Genomic DNA, 18,899 nt, shown 5'->3' on the forward strand with positions numbered 1-18,899 from the left:
CATCATAACAAATTATTTTGCAAGATCTACCTTATTAATTACGATGTAAACTCTTGTAGATGCATTGGCCTAAGATTTAGCTTTTAACTGTTTTCATACAGAACTTGCAAATTGTACTGGACCAGTGGTGTTTGGAGATCTAGCATGTTATCATGCAGGCGGGTAGTAGTTACCATCTAAACCTGTTGTGGTCACACCTATTCATACACATAATTGAATATATGTAATTGAATACATGTCATATCATCTGCAGGCATTAGTAACTTTTTCAGCCACTTTCCTTGACACTACATAAAAAACATTAGCTCTATCCAGCATTTCAGATAAAGCAAGGAAGAGCAAACACAAATGTCAGTCACCTTTCTGTGAATGTAATAATCATTTGTGTGAACAAGGCCAAAAACATGCCCACAGGGAACAGAAACTACATTGTAAGACGTATTTTTAGAGTGGCCTAACAAACGTGTCGTTCAAAATTTCCTTTCTAGTAAACATAAGAGGCTTCACGTGGGTGGTCTACGTACATGTGCATATGTGGATGATTCAGACTTAGTAGAAATATACAGGTATTATAGATTACATACATGAACATTCCCACCCCAACATCCCAACAACTCAAGCATGCATGTCCCAATTGAACTACATACATCTACTGTATGTCTAACTTTAAAGGTTGTAAACCAATCTAGCATTATAAGACCATAATTTGGCAGACAATTGTTGTAATAAATTGTTTAAACAATTTGTAATCGTCATGTGACTCGCAGAAATTTTCGATGCTCTAGAGCGTAGAATCTTGAGACTATGGTGTCTAGAGACCCAGAGTTTCCACAGCAAGTGGATAGAAGATACCACCAGCTGCACATGCTGTACCTCTATCAGCATGACCAAGTCTTTGCAAGCTTCTGCAGCAGCTCCGGCATTACTGGCAGCTTTGGTAATGAATGAAGGCTGCATGCTGTTTGTTATACTGTAACCTCAAAGAAGACATGCACAAGAACATCTAGATCTGGATGAAACCAGGACTGTTGTCATCATATAATATAACCAATCATCCAGTTCTCCATAGAGCTGGACATCCTGATTAAATTAATTAAAGATCATAAACGTTTAACCGAGGTGCGCATGCGCTATTGTTATCGTTGTTTTTAGCATGGTATGATGTCTTTGCATAACGCGGTGGGAGAGGGTTTGGCTACGAGACTACATGCTTTCTGTACAGTACAAGTGTCACCTTCTGACGAACTCTTTCTGTAATTTGGACAAAGCCAAAAGCGTAGGCGTCACCAATCATGTTCAGAACAGAAGATAGAGCTATGCGAAGTGCGGCGTTGAAGTTAGCTAGACATGTCCATACCTGCGGTAGTGTCAACCTCTGGACGTGAAACCCCGGGATTCGGACGCCCAAATTCCCTGGATTTAGCGTACATTCCTAGGACACAACATACCAACTGCCACGCCCTTGTTTTCGTGACGCACGCGCAGAAGGCACGGCCTCGCAGTTCTCATCGATATTCGCGCTTACTGTAACGTAAGTGCTGCAGCTAACCGAAGCCACTAGACCAGAAAATAACTCGAAAGACCATTACAATCAGGACGAAACGTGTGTATGACTTCGACTTCACTATTGACTCTTTCGGCTGACTCTGTTCAAGGAAATCCTGGGACATTTTGTGTCCCAACCGGGACGCCGGGATGGAGGGCCAAATTGCAGGACGATTGGCAGCTATGCATGTCTGGCAAACAAACATGCATAGTCATTGTGTCGGTGGGCGTGCCTCTACCTGATGCTGTTGATACGGGCTCCTAGTCGTTGCCGAGCTCTCCCACCTTTCACAGGACGGCTCGAAATATTATCATATCAATATGGCATTTTCTGGAAGTACATCAACGCCAAGGAGTCGTCCTCCGCCACCAGTGAGCAATGCAGGCGAAGATCCAATAGCCACATCGGCCATGCTCGCTCTCGAGCGTCTCACACGCGACAACGCCGCTCTCCAGAGCGAAATCAAACATCTGAGAGACGAAATGGCCGCCGAACGGCAAGACCACGCTCGACTGACGGAGAACTATCGAGCGACGCACGAAGACGACGTGCAGAAGCTTCTCAACGAGCGCAAACTGGCGGCCTCACTGGCGGAAGAGAACGCCGCACTCAAGACGGATGTGAGTCGCTATCGAGGAGAATTACTGCGACGTCGCGAGGCGAAGAACGGACCGGCGTTTGGCGGCGCTAACGCTGTTCAGGTGCTCGACGACGACTTGCTGGCGGAGATCGAACGCGAACTGGCGATTCTGCGTAGCCACATTGTGCGACTGCACGGAAAGCGGTCGCCTGCTACAAATGTTGCAAGAAATCGGAAGGGTAAGCAACGATTCGATCGTTTTCCGATGTGATTTACGTATTTGATTGACAATGAAAGCTCGTCGTAACTGCTGATTGCGAGTCAGAGTTGTTCGCTTGTGTTTGTGTAGGCGATTCGATCTCGGATAGGAAGCAGTCAGTGCTGGTGCAATTGAGAAGAATCAATGTGGACATGGAGGAGTCGGTGCGTGCCGTCTCTCGTGGAACGTTCAGTAAAGGTAGGAGCGTATGGCGTCAACATCCGGTTTGATTGTTTACTTGCGTGGGTGCAGGGAAGAAACCAGCAGTGACGCCGTCCGCGCAGACAGCAACACCAATAGTTGTCGACGACCTCGCACATCTCGGTCCTCCACTGACCGAATACTCGATACTGAAAACACTCCACGAAAGATTCGATCGCGGACAGACTTATGTACGTGGGAACGGCATTATTACCGAGACGATAATTGATGATTGTCGGTATCGCTTTGCATGTTGTAGACTCGGTTAGGTCCTCATCTTGTCAGTACAAATCCATATGTTGAAGATGGTGCCGATTGTTCGACTCTGCGGACGCACAGTAGCTATAGCCCCGAGCTGGAGGCGGTCGCCAGAGAGGTGTTGGACGGAGTTATTGAATGTGGAGAGAGTCAGAGTATGGTGTTGACGTTAGTTGTGGATATTGGTTCTGTGTGTTTGAAGCCATATTGTGTGTGAGCTGGGCGTTGGTTTAGTGGTGAGAGTGGAAGTGGGAAGACCCATGCAGCACAGCTGCTTGTGAGATCTATTTTTCAGTTGTGTGGTGGCAATAAGAATGCTGACACGTTCAAGGTATTTGAACATTTTACCAGTGAACTTGTTGTGTGTCACAATAGTACATTTTTGTCAGGTACTTGCAGCTTCATTGTCAATGATGCAATCTTTAGGTTGTGCATGGACAGAAGGGAATTCAAATGCATCCAGAGTGGTAGGTTGCTCTGTAATAGTTGTTAGTATGTTTTTATTAGTCATTTGACTTCCAGGGTCAGTATGTTGAGCTTATCATCGAGGGAAATGTTGTCCAACCTGCTTGCTATTGGTACTATGTCGATCAGGTAGGTGGGTGGTGCTCGAGAGTCAGACTGAAATGTGTTGGATATCAGTGTGATTGTTTACTAGGGTCGGGTATGTCAAAAAAGCAGTAAAGAACGAAACTTTCACATCTTTTATCAGATGCTTGCTGGCTTGACTCAAGAAGAAAGAGGTTGGATTGATGCAGCCTATTGGATTTTTTTGAAATGACGTTGGATGTTACTGACAGCTCAGTATCACTTGATTGGCTACTCCAAGAAGAATCTGAACTACCTGAAAGTTGATCAACCTGAATCAGAAGAGGATAAGTCAGTTAAACAAGATCAGTTTATTCATTTTAAGGTAGTTTGCTAGTGTGATTGGTGAACAAGAAATTTGTGTAGAATTTGGCTGCTGTTTGGTTGTACTGTAGAACTGCATGGCTGCTCTTCGCATTCCTTTTGCTGATGTAATGCGAATTTTGGCTGCAGTAATGTTGCTGGGAAATGTAGAATTCAAAGAAGCAGCAGAAGGACAGCCAGTTGCTCTAAGGACTGAAGAAGGTTAGTAAGTATAACTAGAATGAAAAGAGCAGTTGGTGGGAGAATAGTTGTGATAGAAATAAGATCAGTCGGAAGTCTTCTTGGCGTTGCTTCTGACCGACTCAAGCAGGGACTAACTTTGAAAACTAAGAATGTTCGAGGTCAAATGGTGCAATCACTATGCAGTGTAGATGAGGTTGGTTTTGAGAAAATATTCAGTTGCATTGGACTAGAAGATGGTATTTGTACATAGGCTCTTACAGCGCGTGATTGTCTGGCAAAGTCAATGTACAGTCGAACTGTTTCTGCTGTAATGAGGAGAGCTAATTCATGCTTGCGTCGAAGTCCGACTGGTCAAGGGTCTGCAATGGGAAAAACTAGTCGAGTGCTCTCGCCCGAACGAACACGCTTGTTTTCACCCGGTCCAGTAGGATCTAGTCCTATACAATTTACGTCTCCAATGATTCTTAGGACAACTTCAAGTCCCGCTGGACCAGCGTATCAAAATCGATCTGGTGGGCAGAGAAGTCAGAGTGTTGATGCTTCCTTGTCTTCTGCTTCATCGTTATTTATTGGCATTTTGGATATGTTTGGCTTTGAGAACTCAGAGGTAGAATATTTGACATCTAAATGTTTGTTGGTGGTTTATTGGTTTAGCTAATATTTCTTGCAGGTAGGTAGACTAGCACATTTATGCATAAATCTCTGCTCAGAGACACTTCACAGTCAGTTTGCCAGCTCTCTTTTTACTGATGTATTTGATTCTATCAGGTATGTAACATTTACTAAGCAGGGACTTCTAAAAGAAGCTTACCTAAGGACAAGCAATTATGAAGCCCACAAGTTACTGTGGGAAGTATGTAATTTTTTAGCAGATAAGGGCACAAAGATACTAGGAAGTGTTCAGGGTATTTACACTGTTCACTGTTGGTTGCCTCTTACCCACTTCTTGTTTTTCATTCTTGTAAGACAGTTTCAAACCACTTGCTGAAGAAAGCATGTTTGTGTAGAAGTGAAGGTGTGGAGCTGTCACTAGAAATGCCTTTGGAGAGCAACAAGCCTATTATAGATTTGATTGTTGATCAGGTAATATAAGGGCAGTCTAACTTCATGTGATATTCGATAATCATTTTCCTGTAGGATGGTATTTTGGATCAGCTTGATCGAGAGTCACTGTTTGTGAAGTATGCTGTTAGCTGCTGGTTTTCAAGTATCTACTAATATTGACATCTGATGTAGGGGCACAACAGAAAGCTTTATGGAGAAACTTCGGGCCAGGCATGGCAGAAACCCAAAGTGAGTTGTTGTAAAGAAATCAAGGAAATTCTGTCTGTCTGTTTGTCTGTCTGTCTGTCAGTTTGTCTGTCTGTCTGTCTGTCAAAAAAGTATATTTTCATAAATCTGAACTATTACAGGCTAAATCAGAACTATTACAAGCTAAAACAAACTAAGCAACTTAGCTAAAAGTCTAATACATGATACATTACAGTTGACCCTGGCAGGGTACAATGACTATTTAAGTAATGAACAAAAACCTGGAAAGTGTCCATTTCTGAGCTGCGCTTTTGATCACCTAAGATGTTATCGGCTTTCTTAACGTCACTGAAGCATTACATCTTTGCAACTCAACAGAAAAACGACATCTCCAAAATGATCTAAACTCAGCAGGATTCTTTCGACCACTTTCATCTCTTGACATCTTTGCAACTCAACAGAAAAACGACATCTCCAAAATGATCTAAACTCAGCAGGATTCTTTCGGCCACTTTCATCTCTTGAGAGATGTGAGAGATCGTCCAGATACTTTAACGCTTTCTCACCCCAATGACCAGAGTATCATTTCTCCCGTGTACTTTTTGGCTTTGATTTCTTCTTTATGAAGAGCAGCAGCTCCATCATGCAAACAGAGAAGTCTTGGCTAGAATGTCAATACTCCAAGGATGTGCCATTGAGACATCTAAATCAATGCTCTTTCCAGATTGATAGTCCAAAACAGTAATTTCTGGGGTGTTGTCTGAATTGCAATATCGGTGTTGTACTTCATTTGTTATTCAATATCGAGCCCCTCAAGACCTCGGTCAATAAACTGGATATCGTCTCCCTACCAAGCATTAACATATATATATATATATATATATATATATATATATATATATATATATATATATATATATATATCACTTTTGAGTTACATTTCTGTGAGCTGTTGCTGTTTCACACTCGTGTGTAGACCTTAGATAGATCTAATGTAAGTATTTTTCTGCCTGTTGCACCCAACGTCTAAAATGTTCAACGACCGAAGGCACTAATCTGACTGCTTCTTCACCAGGGAGACGTTCATTACTGTACTTCTCTGCTTTTGTTTGTTCCTTTTGCAATGCTGCTGCACCTTCTGTTGACTCTGAAGAGAATATGACTTTACTGCTCCATGAGTGAGCCAAGGACACATCCAGACCTCACCCTGTAGCGATGTTATGGCTCTCGTCTGTGATGCATCTGAAGACTTCTCAGGCAGTCAGACCATACATTTAGAATGCAGTCATGAGTCTAAACTGGACCCCACTCCATTGCATGTCATGAGATGGTACCTCGAGCCGGCCAGGTAAGAGCTGTGATCACACTGGTAGACACAGCCATTAAATGGCATAGACAAACCCAATCTCAAGCAAGCCGCCAAACAAAAATCGTGAGAAACTATTGTGAGCTTACTTGAGCTGGGTATAACATTTAGCCATGCTCCTGCTCCCTTGCCCTTTGTGGATCTTAACCTTGCTCTATCTCTCATGCAACTGACTGTCTCAATCACAGAAGGCATCTCTGCCCCAATAATCTCCTGAGTCAGCTTACGTTCTAAATTTGTTGGAATTTGTGCAATAAGTCTGTAAGATCTTATCACCACAAGCTTCATGCAAAGACATTGATATTGATCCTCTACAATCTTTGGAACTGACCAAAAGATCTAAAGCAGGTTGAAAGTCGGGATAACAAATAGGTAACTCTTTTATTGCATAAACCCAAGAAGCAACAAAAGCAGGACGAGATATATAACAACATGGCTGTCTATCTGTCTGTTTGTCTGTCTGTTTGTGTGCATCTATGTATGTGTTTATGTCTGTTTGTGTGTTTGTCTGTGAGTGTGTTAATAAAATATTTATGCCTTGCAACTAATGAACTTTTAAGTTGTGCTACACTACTTGGTGATTATGTTCAGCAACCTCAGAGGGTGACATTCCAAGTAGCTAAGCTAGTGACTTTAGTAGTTGGATGTCTGTGTCATCTAATATGTGTGTAGGTATGTTGGTTCAAGTGATGCATCGCAACCATTGTTTGGAATCAGGCATTTTAACAGAAGTGTACGTGACTGTGTCGCAAGATGTTGCTATAATTCTTCTCATTTTTATGATGGGATCTAGGTTGCGTATGATGCATCGGAATTTCTGTCAGATAACAGGGATTCTTTGAGTGATGATATTTTGTCTGTTTTTCATCGACAGGTGAGAGAGCTGTACTGTTTAAACAAAATGTGTGTTAATCTCAATGATTTCGTAGAATTGTAACTTCAGATTTGCTAATCATCTATTTCAACTTGACCTGAAGAGTCTTCCACAACAAGGTATATCTATAATATTAATTAATTAAGGAGAGCTGGCTGGCTGGCTGGCTGGCTGGCTGGCTGTCTGTCTGTCTGTCTGTCTGTCTATACATATGTTTCTTATACAAGACATTATTACAGTCTACGCTAAAAATCAGCAAGTTCTAAGAGAACTAGGACCATGTGTTTGTCTGTCTGTGTAGCCACCCGTATCTCTGCTGCCCCGCGTACATTCTCTGCTGAATTTGGCTCATGCACGTCGAAACAAAACAGGTTGAAAGTGAAGCTGTCGTCGTCTTCTGGACTTCTCTCGAGACAACGCGATTTCTTGCCGATCCTACCGCCTCCACTCGCGTGCGAATATCTCTGTAACAGCACATCTGATCTCCATCAAATTTAAACTGCCCGTTCTTGACCTCGGACGGTATGCGTTGAGTGTGTCGTTTATTGCTGGCGGCATCAAAGATGGCGAGATATTTTTCTATGTCTGAGTTTTGAGAAAATTCGCCTACCCTTTGTTTGCCCGTATACACGCTTCCAATACCCGCCCCATTCGATACGCCTGTTTCCTGCAACGACAGCAACGTCTTCGAAGTGACGACATCCAACTGGACTGTCAAATGGAAGACAAGACCTTTGATTGCATGAATACAGGTGAGTAACTGCAGATGACTTTCAAGTTCTTACCCGGATATATATTTCTTCAAAACGGGACAATTAGTTATATTTTCATTTGTCTTCAACAGGATATAATCTAACAATCAATAATGCAATCAGTCCAGGCAAAGAACAGAATATGTAATGGCATATATTCTACTTTGAGATAATCGATCTCAGAACAGGATACTCGTGCAACAACATAAAGTTGCAGTCAACGTTAAATTAGTTAACTTTATGAGAATTTTGTCCGTGGCTGCTAATTCTGTGAAAGACTTATATTTCATGAATGTATACGACAATAAATTAATTAACTAACAGCTAATAGTCTAATCTGCCTATGCTGAGAACGGGACATTGAGAATATAGAGGAGAGCTGTCTGTCTGTCTGTATGTGCAGGCAGTCGTATCTCTGCCACCTCTGATCTCCACTGAACTTGGCATGCACGTGAACTTGGCCCGTGCATGCCAAAGCTAGACAAGCCAGCAGTGACATGGCTGGAATTCTTCAGATTGCACGGGGGTCTATTTTGATGGGTGCCCCCCCCCCCCCCCCCCCGCATAAAAGTTCTTGACAATGCAAATGTTACACCTTTAGGTTCATTCGAACGCACACTTGCACAAGTCCCATGTGGACTGTACCTATCGTCGTCCTTCCCAACACTTCCAGAGATCGACGATTTCTTGGCGATTGAAGCCGCTCTTCATGCACTTGCATTTCTCTCAATTCTTATTCCTGTTGCACAGAATCTAAGCTACGAATTTCCTGCACTAAGCGCTACACAGGGAGTGTGTCGATTTCTACCAAAAAACGTGAGAAGAGCAAGATTCAGCATGTGTGTATAGCCATATATGGGTGAGTAAGTAACTGCACGTCACTTCAAAGATTTCGCTGCCCGGATGGGATACTTGATCCCTGCTAATTTTCGGAACAAGATATAACTTTGAATGAAATTCTTCATGACAAGTCTGTCCGGCTGCTAATTCTTCAGAACAGAATAAGAACAGTCTACAGAAACAGTCTGCGCGTTATCTTTCAAAGCAAGACCCGGATTGTGTGCGTGTCGTTGTGTTACAATCTCCCGTATTCGGGTGCTTGATATGTCAAGAACTATACTGATAATCTGTGTAGCCACCAGAGCTTTTTCTTCTCCATTGTTGCAACGTGTAGTAAAAGGTTAGAGCATAAATTCAACGATAGGTAGGATGCAACAGGACGAGTTTTTGTAGGAGAGGGACGGAAGCGGACGTGCTTTGATTTTGTCACCACCATGGCATGGCACCTCAGTTCGTGAATTTTGTCTCAGGAAACGAGATGACCAGCTACCCTGTTTTGATCAGCATAGGAGGCAGTGTATAATAGTCGATTGCTAACAGCAGTTTACGTTGGTCTTGTGATTTCTTTTGCACAGGAGAGGATGATGAAGCAGGCGGAAATGGCTGGTCTTGAAATGTACTGTGTGCTGTAAGTGCATTCACTACGAAGTACGGGCGCCTTTGTATGAACCATCAGGCCTTCAGGTGTGTGGATTGTTTTGGAGGCGATATATTGTTGTTTAGGGTACAGACAAGGCAATTTTTGTCTAGATGGTTTTGTGCCTTGCCGGTCGGGAGCCAACTTTTGAACCTCCTGTGCATTCAGCTCCACTACTAGAAGGCAATTTGTTTCCCTCATGCTATTGCATTGGTGTTTTCTTTTCACTTTGCAAGAGCAACACCAAACTGTTGCTTGTGAGGGTGTCTATTGATTACATGAAATGCGAGTTTCGTCGACTCGGGTTAGGCGAGGCTGATGATAGTAGGCAGGACTTAGGCTTTTGAGCTTTGCCAGATACTTACCCGTACTCATTGTTCTGTGTATTTCTGTCAGCAAACGTTGTACAAGCACTCTGACAAGTTGTATAAGCACGTTTACTCTATTGTACCTGTAGCTGAACGTTGGTACGTCAGGAAGAGAATGTCGAACACCTAGAGGGGTGCTTGTCATGAACTCTTGCCATAGCAATGCAAGTAACCCAGCGTGAGCATTCACATTCGATAACAGCTATAAAGTCAAGACAACCGATTGTTTTCGCTGATGGTTTGTGCTTGGGATTATCCGGGTACTTATGAAAGATAGACTACGTGGTTGTTCCGTGCACTGAAATGCATGTGAACAAGATATACTTTAATTAATTAATATTGATAAATTCTCAGATCTTTTCGACGTTTTTGGAAAGCAAACAGTGAGCTAATTCAAGACAAGAAAACTCACTGCTAATTTTTCAGTGGTGACGTAAATTGTAATTTGTCTTCAATGGGATAACAAGTTTCAAATTGGTCATGACAAACGGGATATTATCTAACGAGGTCTGTAACAGTATATATTCTGCTTTGAGATAATCGATCTCAAAATGGGATATCATTGAATGGGATATAACTCTGAATGAAATTCTTCTTGAGAATTCTGTCCGGCTGCTAATTCTTCAGAACAGAGTAAAATGCATGTGAACGAGATATACTTAAATTTAATGAGAAATTCTCAGAACAGTATACTCATGCAACAACATAAGTTGCATGCAATGTTAAATTAATTAACTGGCACCTAATAATCTAATCTGCCCCTGCAGAGAACGGGGCAGGGAGCTAGTATTATGTATAATGGATGGTTGCATAAAGTACTTGCACCACATATATCTCACTCTATGGGGGTTTGCCAGTATTGGTATCCAGTGTACATTAAGTAAAGTCTTTTCCCGAATAGGAGAGAGAGATGGGTGTAGTTAATTACTGCTAGTGGTATAAACGGTTCGAGTATAGAAACATTTAGCTGTGAACTTAGGTTCAACATAAGCTTGCTAGCTATAGCTGTTCTACTCATAGTTCAAAGTAGGTCCCCCTTCAGTTGTCAAGTAGTGGGCATTATAGGGGTGACTTTGAAGTTATCTGACACCTGGTGTAAATGCCAGAGTAGGGCAGGGCCAAGCTGGTGTCATACAGGAAGTTACTAAGTGTGTCTGGTAATAAAGAACCAGTCACGGTGTTCATTAACTGATCTGGAACCTCCTCCTTGTGAGCTTTCCAATAATGTTGGAATCAACCCACTAAGGCGTCCATTTCAGGAGATACTGGTTTTTCCCATGTATTCATAACTTTATGAAATAGAATTAACTTAAAGTAAAGTAATATAAACGGTTAGTTTGATGAGTAACTGTGGTTGTCTAAGTTTATCAGTAATTTTCTTGTGACATCACTAAACATTGTGTAAAATTGAAATGGTCATCTTACATGCTGTCGTCGGAAGTTCTTTTAGATGAAAAATTGATTGTTGTTATGTTGTAGGTGTTACTCCTCAAGGTCAGCAGAGAAGAATTTTATCAAGCAGTGGCTCAAAGTGTGTTTTTGATGTAATTGATAAGATGGTCAAATGTTCTTGTGCATACTTGTGTTTAGCTCAAAGGATGATGCCAGAAGAACTTTATCTCAGGATTTCAATGTACTAATTCGATGATGTGAATGAAGTTTGCAAACCTGTGTGTATGATGTGGTGTTATTGTGTAGATGCAGCTCGTCATCTTACTGCGTGCCATTGGCAATTCTAATATTCGTTATATTCAATGTGTGAAGGTGTTTTGTAGCTACCTTTTTTTATGCTGCTATTGGTGGTTATACTAACTGTTTTTAGTCTAATATATCAGAGGAGGCAAATTTTTTTGATCGTGCAGTAGTAACTCACCAGTTGAGGAGTTTGCTTGTATTACAGACAGCACAGATTCTAGTGTCCGGGTTTGCTCATCGGCTGCATTTCAGAGAGTTTGCTAGAAGGTTCTGAAGCTTGCTTTGTAAACTAAAGTACACTGGTCCATGCCTTTGTCTTTTCAGGTATCGTTGTTTGTTGTCGTCAGGACGTAGTCTTACCAGTGAGTCTCCTGTCTCTACTTGCCATGTATATATGTATTTGCACGTAAAGCTCGAAAATATTTCTATTAGTGTTTTCTTTTTTGTATAGGCCATTATGACTACTTTCCAACAGAAACTGGAAGAAGCTGGTCAAACATGTCGACTTGATTCTTGGGCATTCGGAACACATTCAGTGTTTTTCAAGTAACATTATCAACTTGATGGGGTGCGTTGTAGCTGTTGGTTTAGAAATTATATTGCTTCAGGGAAAAGCTACGACAGCTTCTGAATTGGCATAGAATGAACAAACGGCAAGCAGCTGCTAATGTGATTCAAAAGGGATTTTTGAGAATTTTGAGAAGGCTTCCAATGGCAAAGCCATCAGGTAGGTCGCAAGAGAAGCGGCGTGGAGGACAACAAAGAAAATACTCAAGGTGAACAGACTTACTGATTGGAAGTTGTACTAGAAACTGTGTGGGAAGTTACGTTGGTGTTACACGAACTGTAGTGATGCTGTGAATGGTGAGACGTCCAGCAGTGAAACGGCTAGTGCAGATGGTCATCATCCACAAGTTGTTCATAAATATGATGTTGAAATGGTCAAGCAAACATGTTGCCTGCACGGGCTAGACATGGTCTGTGTCACAGTTTCTGGAATCGCGAATTGAATGTGGATGTGCAGTTTTTAATTGCTAGGATGTACCACCTCCAGTTCCTGTTAGTAGACCATATACAGTTAGAGGGAATGTGAAACTTTCTTTCCCACACAAACGAATGATGAGACAAAACTACAATGGTTTGTTGATATCATATCTTTCTAGTTTGTTCAACTGTAGTTGCTTTGCGCGTACAGATGACGGTGGTATTATTCTGCTCAGAGGTGAGCAAGTTGATGTGGTCGGTGCTTCACCACAGCGAGGATATATGCTAGTTGAACATCATGGTGTTTCAATTCATGTTCCATCTCAACTAATGGAATTGAGGGTAAGTGAGCAGTTGGCTTCAACTTGCTGAGAAGCATTAATTAATATTCAATGCATTAATTAAATCAGGTACTGCATTCTTGACAATACATTATTTAGTACTAGGATCCATGGCCCATCCTTCATACGGGCAAGATACTGTAGTGTAAAGATAGGTCTGTGGACACGTCACGTGCAATCTTTGTTGCGAGGTCCTGGATGAACTGAATGAATTCGAATCTTGCTCTTCGCGCTTGTTTCGATAGAAATCGACACACTGCCCGTGTAGCGCTTGCTGCAGAAAACGTGTAGGTTGCCACTTGGATTCGGAGCAAATGCAATCAGAATTTGGAGATAAACAAAAGCGCTAGAAGAGTAAGTTTCGTCGGCAAGAGATATTCGATTGCTCGAAGCTTTGTGAAGGATGACGACGCATATGATCTACACGGGACTGGTGTGGGCATGTGTTCGAATGAACTGGAATGTGTAGCAGTTGCGTCATCAAGAAATTTTACGCGGGGGTCGACCCCTCGAGAGGGGATCCGGTGCATAATTTTTTAATTCTTTTACGCAAACCTTCCCCTGTGTGTGCCGAATGGGCGTGCCAATTTTGGTTGCGAACGGACACAAGACGTGGCCGCCAAACGCGAACACACACACACACACAATTTGAGCTTTATATATTAGATAACAGTCAGTTGATAGTTTACTAAATTGAGGTAGACCAAAATGCAAAGCTTTCTGGGTTGGGATTAGGTCTGTCAATCATGTAGTAATTGATGTTCTGTGATAGCATCCTCTAATCATCTCTATCAACTGATTTTTTTGTAGGTTCCAGGTGCTCGTGATGGGAGTGATCTGTAGGATAATTGGCAGGTTACAGTAAAAAAGAGGTGTAGTTCAACTTGAGTTTTATGATTGCATGATGTATTTGTTGTCTGGCTAGAAGAGATTTTAATCACAGAGATAGTAGATGCTGACATCATATATTCTTCAGTAAATTATTGCTTCACAAGATTTTAACATGTAATTAAAGTAATTACTTTTGGTTCGTAAGCTGTTGACATAGCATACATGTTACAGGTCACACCATGGATCTTGTATTTGCCTTGTTAATATTCTATTGTATTTGTATTACCTGGTGCATGAGATTATGTAATATTTGTGTTGATTTGTTGGGGTTTCGAGGTTTCAAGATTTAATTAAAATGTTACATTGATGCCGTCTACCAAAAATATAAAAGGGGAGTGGCTGGCTAGGTGAGGCTAATAGGTGTGTGATGTGTGGTGTGGTGTGTGTGTGTGTGTGTGTGTGTGTGTGTGTGTGTGTGTGTGTGTGTGTGTGTGTGTGTGTGTGTGTGTGTGTGTGTGTGTGTGTGTGTGTGTGTGTGTGTGTGTCACCCACATGTTGTTCTGGGATGCTCTGATAATGCAAACAATAGAAGTTACATCTAGTCATTTAATAATCAATTTATGTGATCTGATTAATTAAATTTCTGAGGAGCATCAGCTATTCTTAATTTTCATCATAAGTCACGAAAACAGTTTCTTGAAGGATCGTCCTATGACCATCCTTCGTACTTCACTTGTCCCAGCACCAATTTCATACAGCTTTGCATCGCGTAATATTCTTCCAGCTGGGTAGTCATTGATGTATCCATTTCCGCCGAGACATTGAATGGCATCAAGTGCCACTTGAGTGGCATTCTCAGCCGCAAAGAGTATGACTGCTGCACAGTCCTCGCTATTGACATGACCACGGTCACAAGCCCGTGCAACTGAGTATGTATAAGTCCTGGATGCATTAAGTCGTGTGTACATGTCAGCCATTTTTGCCTGCATCAGTTGAAATGAGGCGAGGGTTTCTCCAAATTGCTCACGAGTGTGAAGGTAAGGAAATGCCAGATCGATAGATGCTTGCATGGTTCCAATAGGACCTGCTGCCAATATGAGCCTTTCCACATCAAGTCCTGACATCAAGATGTAAACTCCTTTATTCTCTTCACCCAGTAAATTTTTTGAAGGGACCCTGCAGTTTTCAAATATCAATTCAGACGTATTGGATCCACGCATACCCAATTTGTCCAACTTAGGTCCTGTAGAGAAACCTTCCATTCCCTTCTCTATGAGAAACGTTGATATGCCATGCTGTTTAGCATCAGGATCAGTCTTTGCATAAACAACCAACACGTCTGCATCCGGGCCGTTGGTTATCCAGAATTTCGTCCCATTGAGCACATAATAGTCTCCTGCTTTCCTTGCTTCCAATTTCATCGAGACAACGTCAGATCCGGATCCTGCTTCGCTCATTGCTAACGCTCCAACATGCTCGCCACTGATCAGTCTAGGAAGGTATGCGGCCTTCTGTTTATCATTACCATGACGCACAATCTGGTTAACGCAGAGATTCGAGTGTGCACCATAGCTGAGAGCAACGGCAGCCGAGGCACGACTGATCTCCTCCACTGCGATGCAGTGATCAAGAAATCCCAACCCAGCGCCTCCATACGCTTCTGGCGCCGTAATTCCCAACAAGCCAAGATTTCCAAGTTTTGTCCAGAAGTCTCTTAGTCCTGGAAAGTCGTTATTCCGGTCAATTTCGTCCGCTTGTGGAGCAAGCTCTTCGTCAACAAATTTTCGGATTGTAGAACGTAATGACTGCTGCTCTTCGCTCAGACCACATACTTCGTCGTCCACTGGAACAAAGGACGAAAAGCGTCTACAGCTACGCAGATATCGGCAAAGAGCAGATCTTGCCAGAGACGTCACCAGCGCCATTGTTAAACAAAGCACGTGACGTCAAATGAGTCACGCCTCTGTGCTAGCTCTTATTTGGATGCGCAGTTGGAAGTATGCTACCGCTGTCTGCTGCTCATTTTTAATCCGAAGTCCATAAGAAATTGTACGTTTATACTGTACGCTGAACAATATCCTGTCTATCTATAATTTTATGTTTGAAATAACTGCTTTTGACAAAAGTCGGAAATTCTGTAATTTTAATAAGTATACACGTATGTTAGGTGAAATACAACGTACGTATGTTGTTGGAAGCTTTGATGATGTTTTGATATCATGAAACCACATGTACAGTATACTAAGGCTGAAGCCAGTCAGTTTGATAGCATGCAGACTAAACTGTAGCTCAGTATCTCTAGTTGGCTGTTTACTATCTTTCTGACTTGTTGACTATTCATTTGAATCATACAGCTATGTAGTAACTACAGGTAAAAGACTGAAAAGCATAATGACAACGATGGCAGCAAGAGCTAAATCACGAAGCAAATTGCTTGTAGTGTACTTTTTGTGATGGAAGCTACGACCATGACCTTGCTGTCTGAAGAAACGAACTACACCTAACATGTCATGAGATTTGGGTTCATATCCAAGATCCTTCTTGGCTTTATCTATTTTGAAGTAATGTGTAACACCAGTTTTGAAAACCTGTAACCATCGCAAAGTCAATCAGGAGAATAATGAATATGTAAACTGCATGGAAACATACTTCTGCTCTTGTCAGAAAAGGCTGAAAGTTATAGATGTATCTTCCAATAATACCATGTATCAATTCAATAAAGAAGGCTATCAACACAGTATTAAACATTTCCATATCCCTGTGCATATCGCAGAAATATGATGAAGAGCACGTGGGTGTGGGTGGGGTGGGTGCATGTGCGCATGCACACGAACATAGACTCGACCCGTCACTCTCCACCCTCGTCATGCCTCGGCGTAGAGATGATTAACAATCCGGGGAATTACACGGGCAGAAAGAGACAGGGTCGAGTCTAACACACACACACACACACACACACACACACACACACACACACACACACATGCACAACAACAACAACAACAACAACAACAACAACAACAAGTGCGTCTATTCTTACCAAAGAAGTAAATTATATTGACAGGTAGAGTCATGCGTGGGTATGTGTATCCTAACCCTTCAACCTGAAAAACAGTTTTAACACCAATGTAGAATTAAACTACACAAAGAATAATCAAACCAGTGGTCGAAAGAATTCAAAGTTGTTTACAGGTTGACCATCTGAGATAAAATATGGTTGACCAGCCTTAATTAGAATTAATGAATCAATTACAACGATAACAATGCATACCAAAACATAATTCAGTTTGTTTACCGCAGTGGGATTAGTTGAGGCCAGATTCAAAGCAGCAAGTTTATGAGACTGCACCAAGTTATCAACATGGACGAACTCAACAAGATTGTTAGACCCATATGTAAACTTGAACAAACCTCGTTCAATGTAATTCTGTAACAACATCAATAGTGACAGAGAGCATTGCTGGTCGCACTCAATTGGAACAGGCTTACTTAAAGTACTAAACTATAAATAATTTATGTTTAATTAGATATTATTTGGTGCATAACAGAGCAGGATCACTAGATTTGAACATATGCCCTACCACTATTCTCGGCAAATGTCGTTGTTCACCTTCTCCGTATATGCCAGCAGGTCTGATTGCACAAGTGTGCAGAGTTTTCCCACCTAAAACAAAAGTATTCAAAACCACAACACAAAGGCCTGGCTGTAATAGCCATAGCCACCATTACAGCACCTGCAACTTTATATCCATTTGCTTGCAAAACAGCCTGCTCGGCAATACACTTAGTTCTAGAATAGTGATCAACATGCTGTGCAAATTAAGTGATATTTAGTATCACCATCAACACAATTTGTCACATAGAAAAAGCTAAAATCATACTTTCTCATCAGGCACATATGGAAGTGTCTCGTCTCCATTAGTAATTGGTTCTCCACAAAAGACAACATTTGTGGTGCTTGTGTACACCAAACTTGTTACTCCACATTTCCTACAGGCTAACAAGCATAACTTTGTTAAGGATTTTAGTAGATGTAATCTGACTGTGTGTGTGTGTGTGTGTGTGTGTGTGTGTGTGTGTGTGTGTGTGTGTGTGTGTGTGTGTTTGTGTGTGCAGCAGTTTGGACATGAAGGTGACTATTCTTTCTGTGCATCATGATTAATGTGCACTCAATTATTAAATCAATTAATCAATCAAAATTAATAAGTAAGCTGCAGATACTACCCAAGTAGCTCTGTTACCTTCTATAATATTCTTTGTTCCTTGTATGTTTACAGCTTCAATTTGTGACGTATTCAACTACATACATTCAACCATGAGTAACCTCGCACCTGCCACATATGCACAACACAACATTGCCAATGCATGCAACTGTACTGTAACGCCCTGTACTGCAGTCAACTAACTGTACTGTGCTATGTACTGTATTGTACAGTACTATACTCTAGCTGCTATTTGCACTAGTAAACATATACTCTGCTACTTAAACTTGTAAATTGTACTGTCCTACTAAGTATATTGCATTGTACTGTAATATGTGTTATAGTACTGTATTATACTGAGAGATCCTTCTACTGTTCTATACTGTGCTATTGTAATACTGTCCTCTAATATTCTGTACTGTACCATGTCACGCCCTGACATTCCAAAGGAGGCCACGTGCATGATACAGTCAACGTCTTTACAGGCTTGCAGCACGTCGTCAAGAACGGACACGTCTCCCTACATAAAACCATTCAAGACAACAACCGCATAGCCTAGCAGATAGAAATGTCTGCCTTCATCGAGGTTAGCGCGCCGGATTGTTTGGACGTCTTGTCACTGTCTTCGCAAGCAAAGCTAATATTCAAGTCAAACAAACAGACGTCAGCTCCATCTGAAGCCAAAGAGAGGCCTAATTTACTGCCAAAATAGCCTCCTCCGCCAGTCACTAGATACTTCATTGCGTTGGGACAGGCGAGGCGTTTGGGCGGAACCACAGCCAAATATGGCCCTAAAAGCCTCGGACTTTCCAATGGTTA

The 18,899-nt window shown here is 41.8% G+C and overlaps 4 protein-coding genes across 5 annotated transcripts in view; 2 read left to right on the forward strand and 2 right to left on the reverse strand.

Annotated features, from left to right (window-relative positions):
• Positions 1-115, forward strand: part of LOC134184980 (uncharacterized) — a 5,983-nt gene extending 5,868 nt beyond the window's left edge. Inside the window, exon 11 of the mRNA XM_062652756.1 lies at positions 1-115. This exon is cut by the window's left edge and continues 303 nt beyond it. The gene's annotated coding sequence lies outside the window, so the exon portion shown is untranslated.
• A 1,417-nt stretch (positions 116-1,532) lies between these two features.
• Positions 1,533-14,097, forward strand: LOC134185087 (unconventional myosin-X-like). Of its 2 annotated transcripts, XM_062652874.1 has the most exons (30): positions 1,791-2,365; positions 2,476-2,583; positions 2,638-2,777; positions 2,846-3,012; positions 3,079-3,175; positions 3,234-3,311; positions 3,367-3,438; positions 3,503-3,587; positions 3,645-3,757; positions 3,828-3,957; positions 4,014-4,132; positions 4,190-4,546; positions 4,610-4,707; positions 4,947-5,022; positions 5,077-5,120; positions 5,176-5,232; positions 7,229-7,289; positions 7,350-7,430; positions 7,486-7,549; positions 11,507-11,558; positions 11,618-11,660; positions 11,726-11,791; positions 11,850-11,989; positions 12,047-12,110; positions 12,174-12,268; positions 12,331-12,498; positions 12,573-12,699; positions 12,761-12,860; positions 12,918-13,048; positions 13,858-14,097. In XM_062652874.1, exons 1-30 carry the CDS (start codon positions 1,867-1,869, stop codon positions 13,888-13,890), a joined length of 3,465 nt encoding a protein of 1,154 aa, XP_062508858.1. In that variant the 5' UTR covers positions 1,791-1,866; the 3' UTR covers positions 13,891-14,097. The 2 variants fall into 2 exon arrangements, with proteins under 2 accessions (XP_062508859.1, XP_062508858.1); XM_062652875.1 differs by lacking the exons at positions 12,573-12,699; positions 12,761-12,860; positions 12,918-13,048; positions 13,858-14,097 and having other exon boundaries at positions 1,533-2,365; positions 12,047-12,084; positions 12,331-12,472.
• A 369-nt stretch (positions 14,098-14,466) lies between these two features.
• Positions 14,467-15,853, reverse strand: LOC134185088 (isovaleryl-CoA dehydrogenase, mitochondrial-like). The gene has a single exon (XM_062652876.1). The coding sequence runs from the start codon at positions 15,801-15,803 to the stop codon at positions 14,559-14,561; it is 1,245 nt and encodes a 414-aa protein (XP_062508860.1). The 5' UTR covers positions 15,804-15,853; the 3' UTR covers positions 14,467-14,558.
• Positions 15,854-16,231: 378 nt separating this feature from the next.
• On the reverse strand, positions 16,232-18,821 carry LOC134184000 (short-chain dehydrogenase/reductase family 42E member 1-like). The gene is made up of 11 exons (XM_062651598.1): positions 18,657-18,821; positions 18,505-18,600; positions 18,120-18,177; positions 17,760-17,875; positions 17,613-17,688; positions 17,460-17,542; positions 17,174-17,305; positions 17,039-17,104; positions 16,919-16,982; positions 16,528-16,604; positions 16,232-16,466 (listed from the first exon to the last, which is right to left on the reverse strand). The coding sequence occupies exons 1-11, from the start codon at positions 18,819-18,821 to the stop codon at positions 16,233-16,235; spliced, it is 1,167 nt and encodes a 388-aa protein (XP_062507582.1). The 3' UTR covers position 16,232.
• Positions 18,822-18,899: the final 78 nt, after the last annotated feature.

The sequence above is a fragment of the Corticium candelabrum genome, chromosome 9 (assembly GCF_963422355.1).
Source record: "Corticium candelabrum chromosome 9, ooCorCand1.1, whole genome shotgun sequence".
Taxonomy (NCBI): Eukaryota; Metazoa; Porifera; class Homoscleromorpha; order Homosclerophorida; family Plakinidae; genus Corticium; species Corticium candelabrum.